This window comes from Lethenteron reissneri, chromosome 63 (genome assembly GCF_015708825.2).
Source record: "Lethenteron reissneri isolate LAM-NWPU_2019-01 chromosome 63, ASM1570882v1, whole genome shotgun sequence".
Taxonomy (NCBI): domain Eukaryota; kingdom Metazoa; phylum Chordata; class Hyperoartia; order Petromyzontiformes; family Petromyzontidae; genus Lethenteron; species Lethenteron reissneri.
This window is the reverse complement of record NC_083841.1, coordinates 3,050,767-3,069,613: the sequence shown is the minus strand read 5'-3', so window position 1 is coordinate 3,069,613 and position 18,847 is coordinate 3,050,767. Positions and strand designations below refer to the sequence as shown.

Genomic DNA, 18,847 nt, shown 5'->3' with positions numbered 1-18,847 from the left:
TAATAAAAGTTAAAAAAAGAAAAAGAAAATCAATAAAATCTAGCTCTCTGCAGCTCTCTTACCCATTCCAGCAGTTGCTTCTGCCTGTGGTGGTCCCACCTGATGGAGAACACTTGTGTTGCGCCCGAAACGTCGTGAGTTAATTTATTTTATTTTTTATTTTATTTTTTGTCACTTTATCAAATTTTGCTGTGACGGTTCCATCTGAAGACGAAAGCTTGTGTTGCCTCCAAAACGTCGTGATTTAATTTATTTAAATTTTTTACCTACGTGACTTTACCGAAAGAACCAAAGAGTATGGATCCTTGCAGTCACGAAAACTTCAAATCTAGAATCGGGAATCTTTAGACTAGAAGAATCCGACGATCTGTAAAGCTCGAATGTCCAGTCGGGGTATGGGGGTCGGAACGTTACACAAGAAGCTATACAACCAAAAGGAGTGCAAAGTACAGGAAAGATTAGCGTTGGGAAGACACCGAAGCTATGCACTATTAAATCCAGATTGAAAACTCCTTTCTTTAGAACTGCTTTGTGTGTTGAGCTGGTTGTCCTTCCCCCGCACCTCCGAATAGCACGGCTGGCTACGTACGGTGCGAAAGATCTTCTTGGTTCTTTCGGTAAAGTCACGTAGAAGGGAGGTAATAAAATAATAAAAATAAAACATAATAAAATAAATCCAGAATTATTTTATTATTATTTTATTATGTTTTATTTTTATTATTTTATTACCTCCCTTCTACGTGACTTTACCGAAAGAACCAAGAAGATGAATCCCTGCAGTCACGAAAGCTTTAAATCGAAAGGTGCAAAAGATGTTCAAGATACGTACAAGTCACTAAAAATAAATAACATTGGGGGGAAAAGTAAAAAAATAATATCTCCTTTCAAGAATCTACTCTACTCGGCGCATCGATCAAACGTCAATTCTCCCTGCCTAAGGCAGAAGCGTCTGCGATCGGGAGGGGGGATTGGGTTGGGGGGGGGGGTGCTGGGGTGGAGGGGGGGGAACGGCACCTGGAGACGCGAGTTGATGGTGAAGCTGCCGGCGGTGGGATTCATGCAGGCCACGTACTGCACGTTGTGAATCTCCTTGAGGCTCAGCTTCTGACGGTCGTACCTGCGCACGGGGGGCAGACGCACGCGTCACGTGCCGTCGTCACGCTCGCGACGCAGCGGTGATCGGCGGCGCGCGTGGAACACGGCGCTGGGCCGTGCGGCCACGGTGGTGGAACGGTTGGCAACGCTGAACTTGCGACGCAGATTACCCCCCCCCCCCCCCCCCACGTCCTACCGGTTCGTTTTGATCTCCCGGCACGACGGGAGGTCAAAAGGACAGGAAAAATGCAAAGCGCATTGTTCGGGAAAATGGAAGGAACCGGCAGGAGATGAAGACCTAACAGAGACATCAGGTGCTAGAACGATGTGGTGCACTACTTCAGCATATCGGCACGAGACAGAGGAAACCTCACGTGCTATCTGCCCCATGGATCGTGATCGTGATGGTGATGATGAATAATTATAATAATGATTAGAAATTATTTTACTAAATAAAAATTTACTTATTTTACTATCAATTGAAAAGAAAACTTTAATGTCCCGGGATGACTTACAGACTTGCTTCCACGAAAGAGACTACCTGGGAACAGAACCAGCAAAGAGGCGACAAACCCTCGCGCCACGGCGTCGCGAGCCCCAACGGCCCGGCTCGGAATCCGCAGGGGCCAAGGGTGCCGCTGTTGCTGTTCCACCTCCACCTACTCCCCCCCCCCTCCCCGCTCACCAGTGGTTGTAGTCCAGGTGCTGGCGGATGAGCGTGTGCGGTTGCACCGTGCCGTAGGCGTCCACCTCGGGCATGTTCATGTCGTCCACAAAGTAGACCAGCCTCTTGGTGCCCGGCGGACCGTAGTTACGGCCCGCTTTCTTCTCCAGCGGCTTCTCCAGCACGGCTGGGGGGCAGCCACGGCCGTGTCACTCTCATGCTCACATGTCCTCTTTATTGTACTCGCATGCCCTTTGGATTGCACTCTCATGCTCTTATGCCCTTTGGATTGCACTCTCATACTCACATGCCCTTTGGATTGCACTCTCATACTCACATGCCCTTTGGATTGCACCCTTTGGGATGCACTCCCTCGTCGAGGAGGTCGCTCTCCTCCTATCTTACAGCTACATGCTAATTTCTCATATTAACATCATGCTAATCTCTCACATTAACATCATGCTAATCTCTCACATTAACATCACGCTAATTTCTCACATTAACATCATGCTAATCTCTCACATTAACATCATGCTAATCTCTCACATTAACATCACGCTAATCTCTCACATTAACATCACGCTAATCTCTCACATTAACATCATGCTAATCTCTCACATTAACATCATGCTAATCTCTCACATTAACATAGCCACTTCCGTGTCCTCGTCCAGGAGGCCACTCTCCTCCTATCTTACAGCTGCATGCTAATTTCTCACATTAACATCACGCTCATTTCTCACACTAAATTCATGCTAATCTCTCACATTAACATCATGCTAATCTCTCACATTAACATCATGCTAATTTGTCACATTAACATCACCAGCCCCGGCCACTTCTTTATGACCGTTTGGCTTCACCCATTTCAAACCTTTTAAAACAGTCTGCGTTCTAAACCCAAAAACGTTGATTATGAATAATATTGGTCGCGAAAGCCTACGTGTTAATCTCAGGGTGACTAAAAATGTGCACGCAAGAGCCTCCTGTCAATCCATTAGCCACGCCCCTGGCCCTGCTTGGCCTCCAGCCAGATTCGGCCGGCGTTTCGTGGTTTGGCTCCGGCTCGGCACGGCAACCGCTCAGCGGCAACCCCCCGCTCCGGTACCACGACGGCCCCGGGGGCTTGGTACGGCTCGGATGTGCCAGTGGAAAAGGAGCAGAAGCCCCGGGGCTCCTTACCCTGCAGCATGGCGGAGGTGGTGTAGTAGTTGAAGGGCACGTTCTTCACCGCGTAGGCGTCTCCGTCCAGCGCCGACAGCTTGTCGCCCACCAGCACCGACTTGCCCGTGCCGGCTCCGCCCACCAGCATGACGGGCCGCCGGCGCTCCATCAGCAGGTCCATGAGGAAGCGCACGCGCATCGTCTCCATCGTGTGCACCATGCACGCCTGCGAGACGCGGCGGCGACGAACCAACAGCGACACATTTCTCCTTATCCGCCGAGCACACTCGACCATTTTTTTACGCTAACAGGTAAGGCCCCCCTGAGCTGTGTAGAAGCGCACATGGCCATCACAAATGATAGCCCAACGAAGTGGCTTATCAATACTTTGAACGAGTGACGTCGATTCCAAATGGGGAGCGGAAAAACCGGAGGACCCGGAGAAAAATCCACGCGACGACAGTGAGAACATAGTAACTCCACCTATACAACAGGCGTCAGGGTCGGGATCGGACCCACGACCTCCTGCATACCAGGCGAGGTAGTTGGTAGTTAAAATAATTGAAAGAAATGTCTCTTGAGGGCCCCCCCCCCCCCAAATATGGAACTTTGGCCCACTCCCCACGGCGGCCAGACGTTTTGCAAGCAGCGGGAGTACCCACACGCGACCTGCCGACCGACCGACCGACCGCCGTGCCTCACCTGAAGCGGAATCTCCGGATCCAGCTCGAACTTGGGGATGAGTCTTGTCCACTGCTCGAACTTTTTGCTCTCGGGGTCAATGTAGTAGTCGAAGACGGTGCCCTGCGACGGGAACTTGATGGTCTTGAACTCGGTCACCCACCACTTGCTGAACTCCATGCGGTAGTCAACGAGCTGCGGGGGGGCAGGGTTCGGGGAGGTCAGCTTGGCAACGTCCGGGCACTGGGCGCGGTCACTCGTCGCAGCCTCAGGGGCGATCATCGCCGACGTTTTCACGGACACCGAGAGGGAGAGCAATGTTGTTGCTGCTGCTGCTGAGTGGGAGAGGGGCAGGTGGTGCGGCGGATGGCGCGCTTGCGCTACGAACCCCGGCGACCCGAGTTCGATTCCCGCTCACGGCCACCAACACCGGTGACGATTGTCTGAACCGGTCACGGGCCTTCCCGAGGTCGACTCAGTATTCAAATGAGTACCTGGTGCGGTGTGTAGTAAACATCATCACTGGGGAGAGGCCGAGCGTGGTATTGGCCACCCACCCCCTTGTGTGCCGTGCCGGCATTCATGTAGGTGCTACATAGGTGCTGTACGGGGGGGATCCTTGTCTCTATCTGATCCCAATTGAATAATTTCCTAGGACATTTCATAATTTGGCAAATTTTGGACCGTGGCGCCGGCTCTTTCGTGAACAACGTCTTGGAATCTTTAACTTCCACTGCGCTGTCCTTCCCCTGCACCCCCGGTGGCTGCATACAGTGCGAAAGAAGTTCAACGTACATACGAATCACGAAAAATAAATAACATTGGGGGGAAAAGACACGTTTTTTTAAATCTTTGAAAGAATCTACTTAATTCGTTGCATCGATGAATCGTTAATTCTCCCTGCCTAGGGAAGAAGCAGCTGCAATCGAAGACGTTTCTGCTCCATCGCGGATCACGAATGCTTTCGAGCAGTGTTCGGCGCGGAAATGGCTGCGTCGGCTGGTGCAGGGTGTACGACACACACGAACTCCGAACGCAAAGGCGGTTCCTGCGCTGGGAATCGAACCCAGGGGCAACCTTCCTGCTGTGAGGCACGAGCCTCCGCGCCGGGCCCCACCCCCTCCCGCCCCGTCACGCCCAACTCACCTGGTCCTGAAACATTGCCCCCACCCCAGAGGTCGCAAACGGGTTTTGATTCCTTACCCGTACCCGTACCCGGCCGCACCAGGGTCGCAAATGGGTACCCGTACCCGGCCGGGTACGGATACCCGTTCCCTACCCGTACCCGTACCCTACCCGAAATGAGTGACCAACGGCTACTCACCAGTGACTCACGGCCTACCCGTACCCGTACCCGGCCGCATCAGGCTCGCAAACGGGTACCCGTACCCGGCCGGGTACGGGTAGCCGGGTATCGGGTAGGGTACGGGTATCGGGTACCCGGTTGCGACCTCTGCCCCACCCCCGTCACGCCCAACTCACCTGGTCCTGAAACATTTCCCCGCCCCCCCACCCCCGTCACGCCCAACTCACCTGGTCCTGAAACATTGCCCCGCCGAAGGCCCACACGGTGGCAAAGACGAAGTAGAGCTCGTAGAGCTCCTTGGGGCTGTCGGGCGGCGTGTTGGTGGGCGTGAGCAGGCACTCCAGCAGGTGGCACAGCATCTGCACCATGCTCTGCTCCGGAATGGGAATGATCTTCTTGAACCTGCAAATAGGTGGGGTCACGCACGCACGCACGCACGCCAGCGGTCGATGCGGCGGTGTCAGAAGTGCGATGGGAGACCTGTTCGTCCTGCAGGAACCCATGTTGACCGACGCTCAACTCACTAACTCACGGGGGGGCACAAATCCACCACAGCCCTCATCCCCGTCGTCGTCGTCATCATCATCATCATCATACGTGCTACTCGCTAACAGCACTTTCCCCAAAATTCTACTGAGGCTATACGGGTGGTGGGGAGGAGACCTCTGTCTTTGTTTAGTTTGTTACCGTGTGCGTAGCGTGTCCAGGCACATGGGCAGGTATTTGTCGAAGAGGATGCTGAGGTTGGCCCGCTCAGACTGCACCTCCCGCCCGTCCACCCAGCTGCTCACCGGCGGGTTCCACCCCAGGTCCGCCTGGTTGATGTAGAGGATTCCTGCAAGGGTCACAAGGCGACGTTAGCCCACACAGAGTCGCCGGACGGGGAGGGACGGGTGGATGTTGCGACCGGGTGAGAGCCCATGTGGCACCTCCGTTCAGCACGGTTGGCTACGTATGGTGCGAAAGAAGTTCAACATACACACGTAAATACAAGACAAAGATCCCCCGTATAGCCTTGACAGACTGTCGGGGCAAGTACTGTTAGCGAGCACCTATGAAGGCCAGAACGGCACACGAGGGGGTGGGTGGCCAGCACCACACTCAGCCGCCTTTGTCTCCCTGGTGGCGATGTTTTTACGCACCGCATCAGGTACTCATTTGAGGCTGAGTCGACCTAGGGGAGTCCCAGAACCGGTTCAGATAATCGTCACTGGTGTTGGCCGTGAGCCGGAAACCGAACCCGGCTCGCCAGTTTCGTAGCGCAACGTAACGCTAACCGCTACACCGCCACTCCCACGTACATATGTAGCGACATAGGACGTCACTACTGTGTCGGCCCGTACGAGGGCTGGGGGGCCCCAAGGGGGTGCCTGGGGGGTCACGTGGTGGAGGGACCCAGACCTTCCCAGAGGTGGGGGAAGGGAGGCGTGGCCTGGGAAGGGAGGCGTGGCCTGGGCAGAGCCGGCCACGCCTGGGCGGAGCCGGCCACGCCGGAGCGGATATAAGCGTGGTGTGAACGCAGAGCGAGGCTGTTGAACTCCGAAGTGAAGACGACATCATCGGTCCTCAAATCCCGGGTCGTCGTCCTGGACCAGGCAGCCCGCAGCCTGCCTGGTCCCCTCTGTGTCGTGTTCCAGAGTGATTAGTGAGTTGAGGAAGGTGATCACCACCTCATGTGCGGTGTTATATTACTTACCGTTTAATAAATAGTGTTGCCTCCAAGCTGTGTGTGTGTGTGTGCACCTAATTCGAGCCCACTACACATACAAAGACAAAGATCCCCCGTATAGCCTTAACAGACTGTAGGGGCAAGTGCTGTTAGCGAGCACCTATGAAGACCAGAACGGTACACGAACGAGGGGGTGGGGTGGCCAGCACCACGCCCGACCGCCTTTGTCTCCCCAGTGGCGATGTTTACACACCGCACCAGGTACTCGTTTAAGGCTGAGTCGACCTAGGGGAGGCCCAGGACCGGTTCAGATAATTGTCACTGGTGTTAGCCGTGAGCGGGAATCGAACCCGGGTCGCCAGGTTCATAGCGCAGCGCGCTAACCGCTACACCACCGCTCCCCACTACTACACATACACGCGCGCACACACAGACACACACCGGCTCGGGAGACGGTGGCTGGCGTCGCCGTGCGGAGGTGGCTGATCTCGAAAAGAAGTCGCATCGTAGGGTTGAGAGGGATCCGCTCGTTGCTGGCCAGCGTCAGCACCTGGCGGTCAAGCGAGGACACGTGGCCGTCACACTCATTCATCGGCCGATGACTAAAATAAAATGACATCATATGTACCGTGCAAAAAAGGTTCGACGTACATACGTGCAAATCAACCGAGCCCATCGGAGCCGCCACGTGCGGCCTCGCCTCACCTTGTTGTCATCCATCACCGTGTTGAGGGACTCGATCCACATGGGGTCGATGTCTCCATCCAGGACGATCCACTTGGGCCCGTCGTGCGAGATGTTGGCCAGGTCGCGCATGATCGTTGAGAAGAGGCCTGGGGGAGGGAGGCGGGGGCGGCAGCCAAGAATGTACCGCGGTGGCGAGATGTTAACTACCTCGCCTCGTATACAGGAGGTCGTGAGTTCGATCCCGACCCTGACGTCTGCTGTATATTTTACCAGGCAAGGGCCCACTGAGCCGTAACAGATCTTTTTCAGAAGCAACCTGGCCACAAATGATAGCTCAACGAAGTGGGTTATCGTCATGTGGACATTTATAGCAGCCAAATACTCTTAAAAACATGATTCTAAATGCGGTGGGAAATCCCGGAAGACCCGAAGAAAACCCCACACGACCACGAGGAGAGAGAGAGAGAACATGCAAACTCCAAATATACAGGTGTCAGGGTCGGGATCGAACCCACGACCTCCTGTATACCAGGCGAGGAAGTTAACATCTCGCCACCGTGTCATCCTTGTTCAGGTGGGCCCTGCTACCTTCCCGTGTTTGACCAATTCGATTCATGAGCGTTTGGCTCCACGTGCGAGAAAACCAGGAGCACCCAAAAGAAAACACCACGTCGGCGAGGGGAACAACACCGAAAAGCTCCACACAGATAGATGTCATCCAAAGGCTCAGTCCGGTGAGTGGATCGTATCTATCTGTGGACCGCACCGCCCGTTGCCGTGCCTCCGTCTCCCGGAACCACGCGGCCTCACGGCCACTGAGCCTGTTTGGCTACGAGCGACAAAACACAAGGTGGTTTCACGTCAGGGCCCCCGGCGTGCAAATCGGTTCTCACATTCGCGACGCACGCCTAGAATCGCGTGCCACGTTATCTCGTAGTGTAAATGCTTACCCCGAGCTCTCAATACTCTGATAGTGCGCTGTCTTTGAGTTGTACGCCTTTTGGAGTCATCTGGTCCAATACCAATGGAGACTAGGCTCTAAGAAAAGCTGTCTCGGGTGTGAACCAATCAACTTCAAGGACAGTGCATATCATTATCATCATCAGAGTTGTTTCTTTTTGTTTGCATGTTGACTGCTTGTGTTGTGATTATTGCAAACATGGTGCCTTGTATAAAGGTGTCAGTTTTGTACCAGTTGAAAGGGGTAAAAACCTATGACCCTCGACACATTGTCAAGCCATTGGTTCAGCTCACGAACTTCTTTCGCAACGCACATAGACAACCGTGCTCATCAGAGGTGCGGGGTAAGATTGTGTGTTCGACCGATGATGTTACAAAGAGGTTACTCAGAAGCGACGAGATCATTTTTGACCTTCGACATACCGTCTTTCCACTCGCGGGTCGCCGGATTGATGATGCCAAACAGCTCGTCGTTGGTGACCGCCTTGGGGTTGAGGTCGGCCCAGACGGGACGTCGCCGCGCCAACTGGTAAGTGCGGTACAGCGAGCGCAGCACCTGCGACTTGCCCGTGCCGGCGCCGCCCACCACGAACACCGAATGCCGCACCGCCAGCAGCTCCTCCAGCTGCACTACCTGCGGGCGCATGCGGGGAGGTGGTCGCGCTTTAATCCGGGGGTCCCGCGGTGGCGAGAAGGAAACTGATGATTTTATTTCGATTTAAAGCTTTCGTGACTGCAGGGATTCATCTTCTTGGTTCTTTCGGTAAAGTCACGTAGTAGGAAAATAATAAAAGAATAAAAATATAACATAATAAAATATAATTCTCACGATGTTTCGGCTACAACGCAAGCAGCCGTCCTCAGGTGAAGAATGAAACACCACCAAGCTTGGAGCGTATATTTAAGCTGGGTTGGAGGTGCTCTTCTTCCGCCTACGTGACTTTACCGAAAGAACCAAGAAGATGAAACTGATAATGTTCAAGTCTGCTTTGAAAAGCCATCTCTTTAAAGTGGCCTTCCCTCTCTCTAGTTTGGTCGGTTGTACCCCTGGTTCTGATTTTTGTTTCCTGCTTTTCGTGCTTTGCACATTGCGATCCTGGGATGGGATGAGCATTGTCAAATAGAATAATTATTATTAGCTACCTCGCCTGGTATACAGGAGGTCGTGGGTTCGATCCCGACCCTGACACCTGAATACTTGGAATTAACTTTACGCCACGGTGAGATGTTAACTACCTCGCCTGGTATGCAGGAGATCGTCAGTTCGATCCCGACCATGACGCCTGCTGCTGTATATTTGGAGATTGCGTCTCTCTCTCTCTCTCCAGTTTTTCCCTCCACATTTAGAATCGACGCGCGTGTAGAGTATTTGGCTGCGATAAATTTCCAAGCGGCAAGCCACTTTGTTGAGCTACCATTTGTGGAAAAACAGGTAATAGCCCATGTTGAACTTCTTTCGTACCGTACGTAGCCAACCGTGCTAAGGAGAGGTTTGGGGAAAGGACAACAAGCAAATGAGTTTGTCAATCTAGACGATGATTTAAAAGTTGCGTAGCTCCCATTTCACTTCGATGCGCGTGTAGAGTATTTGGCTGCTATCAATTTCCACGTGATGATAAAACCACTTCGTTGGGCTTTCATTTGTGATAGCCAGGTGGCTTCTAAAAAAAATCTACATAGCTCAGTGGAACCTTACCTGGTAAAATAAAAATCGCTTAATATTTCTCCCTGCTGAGATTCAGCGAGGCCTTACGGGGCAAACAAGTAGAGTAAGAACAACAATCAATAAACTCCGCTACCTTGAGAACAAAGTTGTCCTCCGCCTGAAGTTTCAGGTCGAGCACCGACTCCTTGACGGCTCGCTCGAACTCGGGGTCGCGCTTGCGAGGGACGTCCAGAGCGGGGAAGAGGTCTCCGATGAGGCCCATGAAGACGGGCAGGTCGTCCGTCACGATCTTGGGGACGTTGAAGTCGCGCAGGGCCCTCATGAGCACCTGGTCCTCGGGGCGGTCCGGGTCGCTGCGCTTGAGCGAGCCGGCCACCACCAGCACGGACTTAATCGCGCGCAGGCCCCAGTCGTAGTGGTCCTGGGAGACAGCGAGCGGGAGATGGAGAAATAGGTGCGTGCGTTTTGGGTGGGTGCTCGCTAACACCACTTGCCCCAACAATATGTAACGGAACACCTACATAACCTCTTACTACGGCATCTCTCTCCCACTTCAGCAGAAAAAAAAACATTTCTCTTGATGTGGTTTTCCCACCTGATGATGATTGCTTGTGTTGCAATCGAAACGTCGTGATTTAATTTATTTTATTTTATACCTACGTGACTTTACCGAAAGAACCAAAGAGTATGGATCCCTGCAGTCACGAAAACTTCACATCTAGATTAATATTTAACGTCTTTACGGGGGTATCTTTGTCTTTTCGCTCGCTAACAGCACTTACCCCAAACAGCCTGTAACGGCTATACGGTGGCATCTTTGTCTTTTTTTGTGGGGAGCGGTTGTGCAGCAGTTACATACGTATGTATGTTAAAATTCTTTCGCTCAGAGCACTTGCTCCATCATTAGCATAGATAAAACACATTCCTGCGGAGGGAGCTGGTAGGAACGTTGGGTTGCTCGGTCAATGGCCAGGGTCAACGGCGGCATAGTGTATTCCGCAAATATGCCCGACTGTGAGGGCGGGCACAAGCAGGCGTGAGTAGGTTAAACGTTAAGTTTTATAAGGGCACCACGGGGTGACCAGCCCCTCCCCACCCAGCCCCACCCCTCCAACCCCCCACCCAGCCCCACCCTCCCCACCCAGTGCCTCCCCACCCAGCCCCTCCCCACCCTTCCCACCCAGCCCCTCCCCACCCTCCCCTCCCCACCCAGCCCCACCCTCCCCACCCAGCCCCTCCCACCCTCCCCTCCCCACCCATCCCCTCCCTCCCCACCCAACCCCTCCCTGCACGATGGACGGACGGACACAATAATCCCCAGTGGGCTGGTGTAACCAGGAGGTTCCTACCAGTGCAACAGTTTATGTCGCATGAATGGCCGCGATGTTCCGCGGCCGGGAAGCCCACCTGCTTGGAGAGCAGCTCCTTGCACAACTGGTAGAGTGTGATGAACTTGCGAGCCAGCAGCCGCGCCTCGATGAAGCCCTCGGCTACCAGCATGATCTCACAGATGAGCTCGAAGTCCGGCACCACCATCGCACACGGCCTGCACACAACCGCCAAAAGAACAAAGATCGCCTCCCCCCCGTGTAGCCTTTAACGGACTGTTGGGGCTGTTAGCGAGTAGACACCTATGAAGGCCGGCATGGCACACAGGGCGACCTCCACTTTTCGTTTTTTCACCGTCTCTTTGTCCACGACTGATTTTTTTTTCTTTTACTTTGTGGGTTATGCGATGACAAACTGCAAACAAGCTCGACGTTTCGATCTGTGACGACGTGTTAGCGTGATTTTGCCGTGCGATCCTCACTGGGCCCGTTCGGGGCCGGGTCCAAAAACACAAATGGGGTCGCCGGTGAGAAGGAATCTTCTTAAGGGGGCTGACGATAATGTGGATGGGACTTAAGGCCAACCGAGAGCGTCAACAAGCAATGAAGCGCACACGTTAGAGCTGACAAAATATTGGGGAAGTAATTTCCCCACGCAGTCCGGCCCCCCTACCGACTCTCGGAATGGGCATTTGCCCTACGGTCTGCTGCTCCAATGGCCCAGTCCGGGGGCCTGGCCCTCGCCCACTGAGACTCTCCTGGTCACACGAGGGGGGGGGGGGAGCCCAACAGCCGTTCCCACGGTCACCTGAAGAGGGCCTTGAGGTTCTCGGGCAGCTCGGTGCGGCCGGCGTAGCCCGGGTTCATGGTGATGAAGATGCCGACCGATGGCACCAGGTTGATCTCCTCGCCTTGGAAGTTGAACCTCTTCTTCTTGTCCCGAATGGCGTCTTGAATGCATTTCACCTGCGAGCCGCACCTCCGGTTAGCGCGGCTGGCTTGCGTGCGTACGGCGCGAAAATAAGTTCAACGTACGTACGTGCGTACGAGCACGGGTGCTCTCGTAATGTGGCATCACGGTGCCCTGCATGTGTCACGCACCCGGCCCTGGCATCAGACCGCCAGGACGGTGGCGCAGTGGTAACGCTCGCGCCTCGTAGCAATAAGGCTCTGGGTTCAATTCCTGTCTTGGGCGCATTCCCGTATGGAGTTTGTACGTTCTCTCTCTCTCCCCCTGTTCCGCATGGGTTTCCTCTGGGTCCCCCGGCTTGCTCCCATAGCTAAAACAAACATACAATGTAACTGGCATTGGCCAAACATCCGAATTCTGAAAAATTACCTGCAAATTATTCAATCGGGATTCTTTAGACTGGAGGAATCTGATGAGCAATAAAGCTCTTTAACACAGATGTTCATTAGGGGCACGGGGTCAGAACGTGACAACAACAAGCAATACACAAACACGATAGGAGTGCAAAGTACATGAGAGATAAACAAATCTCCTAAACACACACACAAATAAATCGACACCATCCCAATCCGACCAGGCAAAGCCCCACTGCAATCACTGCCCTCCACTGGCAAACTAATGCACCAGGTAGCTACTCGAAATTCTACTGCTCCTGATCGCTTAAGTTCTCTAACAGGGCCGGATTAAGGTTATTGTAGGCCCCTAGGCACTTCTGTTGCGTAGGCCTCTAGCGACAACTTCCTACAGTTGGTGCTGCTGCTGCCCCACGTCACGACTACCGCCAATGTCACTCCGCTTGTTTCACCACGGTACTTCATCCAGCCGCCGCATAGATTTCGTTACTGCTGATACGCTCCATTGTTTCGTCTGTGCCCTCATTCGATGGGAGCGCGCCGTGTGCCGCGGGTAAGCGGATTTCATTTAAAACGCTGTGCCTATCCTTGCTATGTAAATGTATTTATTCAAGAAGATATCTTGGTTACATTTTTGATCGTACAAACAAAAGAACGTGGTCAACACTTTTTTTCGTTGGCCCTTTAGTTTGTAAAAACTATGAAAACTAAAGGGGCCTTGGGCCTAAGTAAAGGGCCTAGGGCCTACGAAAAAATGCCGACTGTGCCTCTTGAATACAGCCCTACCTGCTAAAGCAAGCTAAACACTGAAACGTGAACTTTCTTTCATGTAGTCATTGGCCACCTGCCTCAGACCATCCACGCGCTCGCTCGCTACGCTTGAGAAACCCCGGCTTAACGGAGAAGCATTATCATCTTTCACGACAATCAAAGTTATTTGAATGCTTACTGAGACGTAAAAATTGCTGCTCTTAAAAAGGACGGGGGGGGGGCGGACAACGAATATAATTTTCCATCGCGTCATTCTTGTCACCGTAGCTGCCAGCCGTGTCCAAGTGAACGCTTTGGGCACAGGGCATCGTCAGCCTTTAAGAGAGAGGTGGCAGGGGTGGCTCATGGCTCGGAGCAATGAACCAGAACCACCAAAAGCCTGGGTTCGAGTCTGGGTTTTAACCAACATTGCTTAAAGTGTCGTGAGGTCACTGCATTGCACGGCGCTTTCAGATGCGCTTCTGCAGCCGTCTGGAACGCTCTTCCCTTCCGATATTAGGACGCCACTGAAGCTATGCACTTTTAAGTCATCTAGTTTAAAAACTCATTCCTTCAGAACTGCTTTCTGTGTTTAGGTTGTTGTCTTTCCCCCGCACCCCCGATTAGCACGATTGACTACGTACGGTGCGAAAAAAGTTCAACATATATACGTACGGGGTGATGGGATCTCTCAGGTCACCAGTAACGGTATCGAAACAACATTAACCTTGGTTTGGCTAATTTGGCTAAACTCCAGCTCTGAGAATTAATATATCAGTTTGACCGTCACACGAAGAATATTCCTCTCATATGCGGAGCCGGAGTGATGTTTAAACACCAGTCCCTCTGCCCTCTCCAGAGGTCAACTTGAAGTGATTTTCAGAGGTAGCTCGGTGACATCCACTTCCGCGGGCCCTTCTCAAGCTTGGCGAGAGACCTGAATGGATTCTATGTCCTCAGTGCCGTTACCAGGCAGCTGCCGGGCCGTTCGACTTGCCCGGACCTGCCGCTCTCCGTCACTTCTCCAAACATTATCCCCCCCCCCCCCCACAGCCTGCCTCGCACTCGCCCTGCCTACGCAGCAGCAGCAGCAACAGCCGCCCTCCTCCAAGCTCCCCCACAGCGAACAAAGGAGGCACGGAGAGGCACCGCTTGGCAAGCCACTTGAGTTGGCACCCGTTCGTGCCGGTCTCAAAGGGACAGGGTGCACTTGTTGAGTTCACTTGACTTTCTCTCCGACCGTCGCGCTCGCGCGGGCGAACCTGAGCTCCCCGCACGCGCACGAACGGTCGTCGCTGATCCGACTCGGTTGCTTTGATGTACACAAAATAAACGAGCGAACGAACGAACGAACGGTCTTTCTTCCCTCTTAAGTTGGAGCTTTCGTGACTGCAGGAATTACTCTTTGGTTCTTTCGGAAAAGTCACGTATAAAGATAAAATAATAAATTAAATAATAGCATACTACGACGTTTCGATTGCAACACAAGCAATCATCATCAGGTATAACAGAAAGAAATAGCAACAAAAATCTAACCAGAAAACTATAGACAGACATATAAGCAGACAGACATCATAAAGATGCACAGAGAGAGAGCAACACGCATCGGCACAAAGAGAGAGGTCGTCTCTGTGACGGGGCCTTTTGCTTTGGCTCCACACCGGTGATGGATTGTCTGGCATATGTAGAGTGACTTGTACAACGGACCGATGTTGTAGACGGGCTAGAGATCTGACCTTTGGTACAAATGTAGTCGATTCAATGCTTGTAAATTAGACATCTGGAAAATTGGAAAACCAACATTTTCGTGACAAACATTTGTGCAGGAAATGTAATTTATCTTTTATTTTTTGGTTTTGTTACGCTGAACTCTGCCGTTGCGAATTTAAAATAATCTAGATTGAAAACCCATTTATTTTCAACTGATTTTTGTGTTTAGTTTATTGTCCTTCCCCAGCAACCTCCGATTAGCACTGTTGGCTACGTACTGTGTGAAAGAATTTCAACATACATACATACAAAGTCTGAACCGGCTGTTTGAACAAATGAAGCTGGAGAAAGAATACTTGTTTAAATACTTGCATGTGTGTACGCTGAACTTCCTTCACACTGTACGTAGCCAACCGTGCTAATCGGAGGTGGTTGGAAACAGCAGCGGGAACGGACTCGGCCTTGTCGCCTGTCGCCAGACTCACGCTGCGACTGCCACGCTCCACTGCGTGTGAATTCATTTACGCGTGGACCGACCAACGGTGGGCTTAACCATCTCCCGTTCCGAGACATCTGCAGCGAGTCGCAGGGTGTGCCTGTCCCGTTCACCGCTGAATCCCGGAACGCACGAGCGGCTCGGCGTTCATTTTATTTAGAGGCGTAGCAGCGCCGTCGTTTTTAAAGACGTCGTTACTCAACGCAGAAAACTGTAGCGACAAGACCGCCGTACTCCACGACAGCTGGCGCAAAACTGTGCCACACGCCAGAGGTCGCAACCGGGTACCCGATACCCGTACCCTACCCGATACCCGGCTACCCATACCCGACCGGGTACGGGTAGCCGTTTGCGACCCTGGTGTGGCCGGGTACGGGTACGGGTGGGCCGTGAGTCACCGGTGAGTAACCGTTTGTCACTCATTTCCCAACGTCTTGTCTCTTCTCACAATTCAAGTTCCTAGAATCAACCCACCCGCGCCTGCAACATGGCTTCATCCCAGAGGTCGCAATCGGGTACCCGTACCCTACCCGATACCCGGCCGGGTAAGGGTAGCCGGGTACGAGTACCCGTTTGCGACCCTGGTGCGGCCGGGTACGGGTAAGGAATCAAACCCGTTTGCGACCTCTGCCACACGCCCCTCCCGCATGGCATGCGTAATAACTCTGTGATAGCTATTTTATATATATAAATAACTCTGTTGCTCTTATTCTCGAGGAACTGCCAAAAGTGGTGTAGCGGCTCAGCAGAGCACTGGACTCGCAATCCAGAGGACACCGGTTTGACTCCATGTCCTGACAGTCGTAGAAATAACGGCACAGTTAAGTCGATCGGCAGGGCCGCGTGTGGTGGGGTTAACTGTGGGTCCCTGCACTCGATCTCTAACAAGTCTCGTCAAACGTGAAAGGATAGATATTCATATTCTTAGGTTTTTTTCGGTAAAGTCACATAGGTAAAAAATTTTAATTTTAATTAATAAAAGTAAAATAAAAATGAAATAAAAATCACGACGTTTCGGAGGCAACACAAGCTTCCATCTTCAGGTGGAAACGTCGTGATTTTTATTTTATTTTTTATTTTACTTTTATTAATTTAAATTTTTTACCTACGTGACTTTCGAAAGCTTCAAATCTAGAAAGAAGTGAAAGGATAGACCCAATGCCCCCTCTGAAGTTCGCTCACACGGGGGTCCGTCCGTCAGCGTTGGCGTGAGCGAGCAATTGCAGGGCTGCACCTTCATGTCACTCGAGCGTAGCTATGTGATACCCACTTCTGCGAGGCATTCTCCATACCCTGACGCCTGCTTGGAGTTTGCATGTCTCTCTCCCCCCGTGGTCACGTGGATTTTTTCTCCGGGTCCTCAGGATTTTTCCTCCCACATTTAGAATCGACGTCGTGCGTTTGGAGTATTTGGACAGCGATAAATTTCCACACGACAAGCCGCTTCGTTGGGCTGTAGTTTGTGATGGCCAGTGAGCTTCAGAAAGAGAGCTGCACATACTCTTTGTTTTTTTCGGTCAAGTCACGTAGGTAAAAAAAAAAAACACGACGTTTCGGAGGCAACACAAGCCTCCGTCTTCAGGTGGTGTATCAAGTGCTGCACAGTTCAGTGGGCCGTATCTGGTAAATATATAAAATAAAATAAAAAACTTTAACTATTATTATTATTATTATAAAATATTGACCATCGGCCCTCGACCGTTCGATCGACGCGTCGTGCTCCAGCCCCACTTGGCTGTGCTCAAGGCCACTCACCTGCAGTGTCGGCAGACGCGAGCGAAACGCGGCGAGAACGGCGTGAGCGTATCGACCGTGAGCCAACATGGCAGGCGGTGGGAGGGGGGGGGGGTCTCTTGCTGTGAAACCACGGTGGCTATGAGATGTTAACTACCTCGCCTGGTGTACAGGAGGTCGTGCGTTCGATCCCGACCCTGACGCCTGCTGGGTAAAGTATTCCCTCGTTATTTGCGAGGGATACATTCCCTCCCTCGTGAATCACAAATTTCGCGGGTGGGGAGGGGCTGGGTGGGGAGGGTGGGGAGGGGCTGGGTGGGGAGGGTGGGGAGGGGCTGGGTGGGGGGTGGGAGGTGTGGCGCTGGGTGGGGAGGGGCTGGTCACCCCGTGGTGCCCTTGTAAAACTCAACGTTTAACCTACTCACGCCGGCTTGTGCCCGCCCTCACAGTCGGGCATATTTGCGGAATACACCACGCCGCCGTTGACCCTGGCCATTGATCGAGCAACCCAACGTTCCTACCAGCTCCCTCCGCAGGAATGTGTTTAGTTAGATCGTTAGTTAGTTAGTTAGTGACTTAGTTAGAGAGTTAGTTAGTGAACCCGGAGCACTCACCTGCACGGCCACCACAGAGAGCACCTCCACCGAGATGCGGTTGAACTCGTCAAAGCACCCCCACGCCCCCGTCTGAGCCAGCCCCTTGTAGATGCTCCCGCACGACTGCACGCGGAACACGCGGGGCAAGGAATGATCGTGAACGACAACAACGACAACAACGACAACAACGACAACAACGACGACAATGACAACAACAACAACAAACACACATTTCAGGAATCAAAATGGATTTGCATTGTGCCGCTGGGCGCTTACTTGATTGCGCTTTCGAAATTTTTATTTTATTATTATTAACTAAAAGCGCCTCGCATCACGCGTCTCATCTATAAAACTACTTTAAACTATTTTCTTATTTAACCAGGTGAGGCCCCACCTGAGCTGTATAGTTCTTTTTGAGAAGCGACCTGGCGATCGCAAATGATCGCTCAACAAAGTGGCTCATCATCATCATTGCGTGGGGAATGCATTGCAGCCAAACACTCTGAACGCGTGACGTTGATTCTAAATGTGGAGGGAAAAACCGGAGGAGCCGGACAAAATTCCACGCGACCACGGGGAGAGAGAGAAAGAGAGACACGCAAACTCCACATATACAGCAGCAGGTGTCAGGGTCAGGCTCGAACCCACGACCTCCTGTACAGCGGGCGAGGGAGTTAACATCTCACCACGTTTTTTTCTTAACAGTATTCCAGTTGCTGTCCGTGGTGCTGACGTTAAGAAACAAACGCCACTTTTTTCAAATGTTCTTGCCGTGGTTTTCACACCTGATGATGATTGCTTGTGTTGCAATCGAAACGTCGTGAGAATTATATAGTATTACTTTTATTATTTTATTATTTCCCTTCTACGTGATGACTTTACCGAAGGAACCAAGAATATGAATCCCTGCACTCACGAAAGCTTTCAATCGACATTTTACCTCCTTGTTGTTAATACCCACAGTAGCAACAACAATAATAACAACCAGGGCGGCCGCCAAGATTGAACCAAGAACCCC

General features: G+C 52.3%; 1 protein-coding gene across 1 annotated transcript in view; it reads right to left on the bottom strand.

Annotated features, from left to right (window-relative positions):
• The window catches only part of DNAH9 (dynein axonemal heavy chain 9), a 97,566-nt gene that overhangs the window by 37,812 nt on the left and 40,907 nt on the right, over window positions 1–18,847 (bottom strand). The window contains exons 33-45 of the mRNA XM_061577056.1: window positions 17,848–17,952; window positions 12,029–12,186; window positions 11,300–11,438; window positions 10,026–10,313; window positions 8,650–8,860; window positions 7,285–7,412; window positions 7,021–7,129; window positions 5,598–5,745; window positions 5,138–5,312; window positions 3,626–3,799; window positions 2,942–3,149; window positions 1,781–1,946; window positions 1,015–1,117 (exon numbers count right to left, since the gene is read on the bottom strand). Of these exons, the coding sequence (XP_061433040.1) occupies window positions 1,015–1,117; window positions 1,781–1,946; window positions 2,942–3,149; window positions 3,626–3,799; window positions 5,138–5,312; window positions 5,598–5,745; window positions 7,021–7,129; window positions 7,285–7,412; window positions 8,650–8,860; window positions 10,026–10,313; window positions 11,300–11,438; window positions 12,029–12,186; window positions 17,848–17,952 (2,112 nt within the window). The remainder of the gene's footprint in view (window positions 1–1,014; window positions 1,118–1,780; window positions 1,947–2,941; window positions 3,150–3,625; window positions 3,800–5,137; window positions 5,313–5,597; window positions 5,746–7,020; window positions 7,130–7,284; window positions 7,413–8,649; window positions 8,861–10,025; window positions 10,314–11,299; window positions 11,439–12,028; window positions 12,187–17,847; window positions 17,953–18,847) is intronic.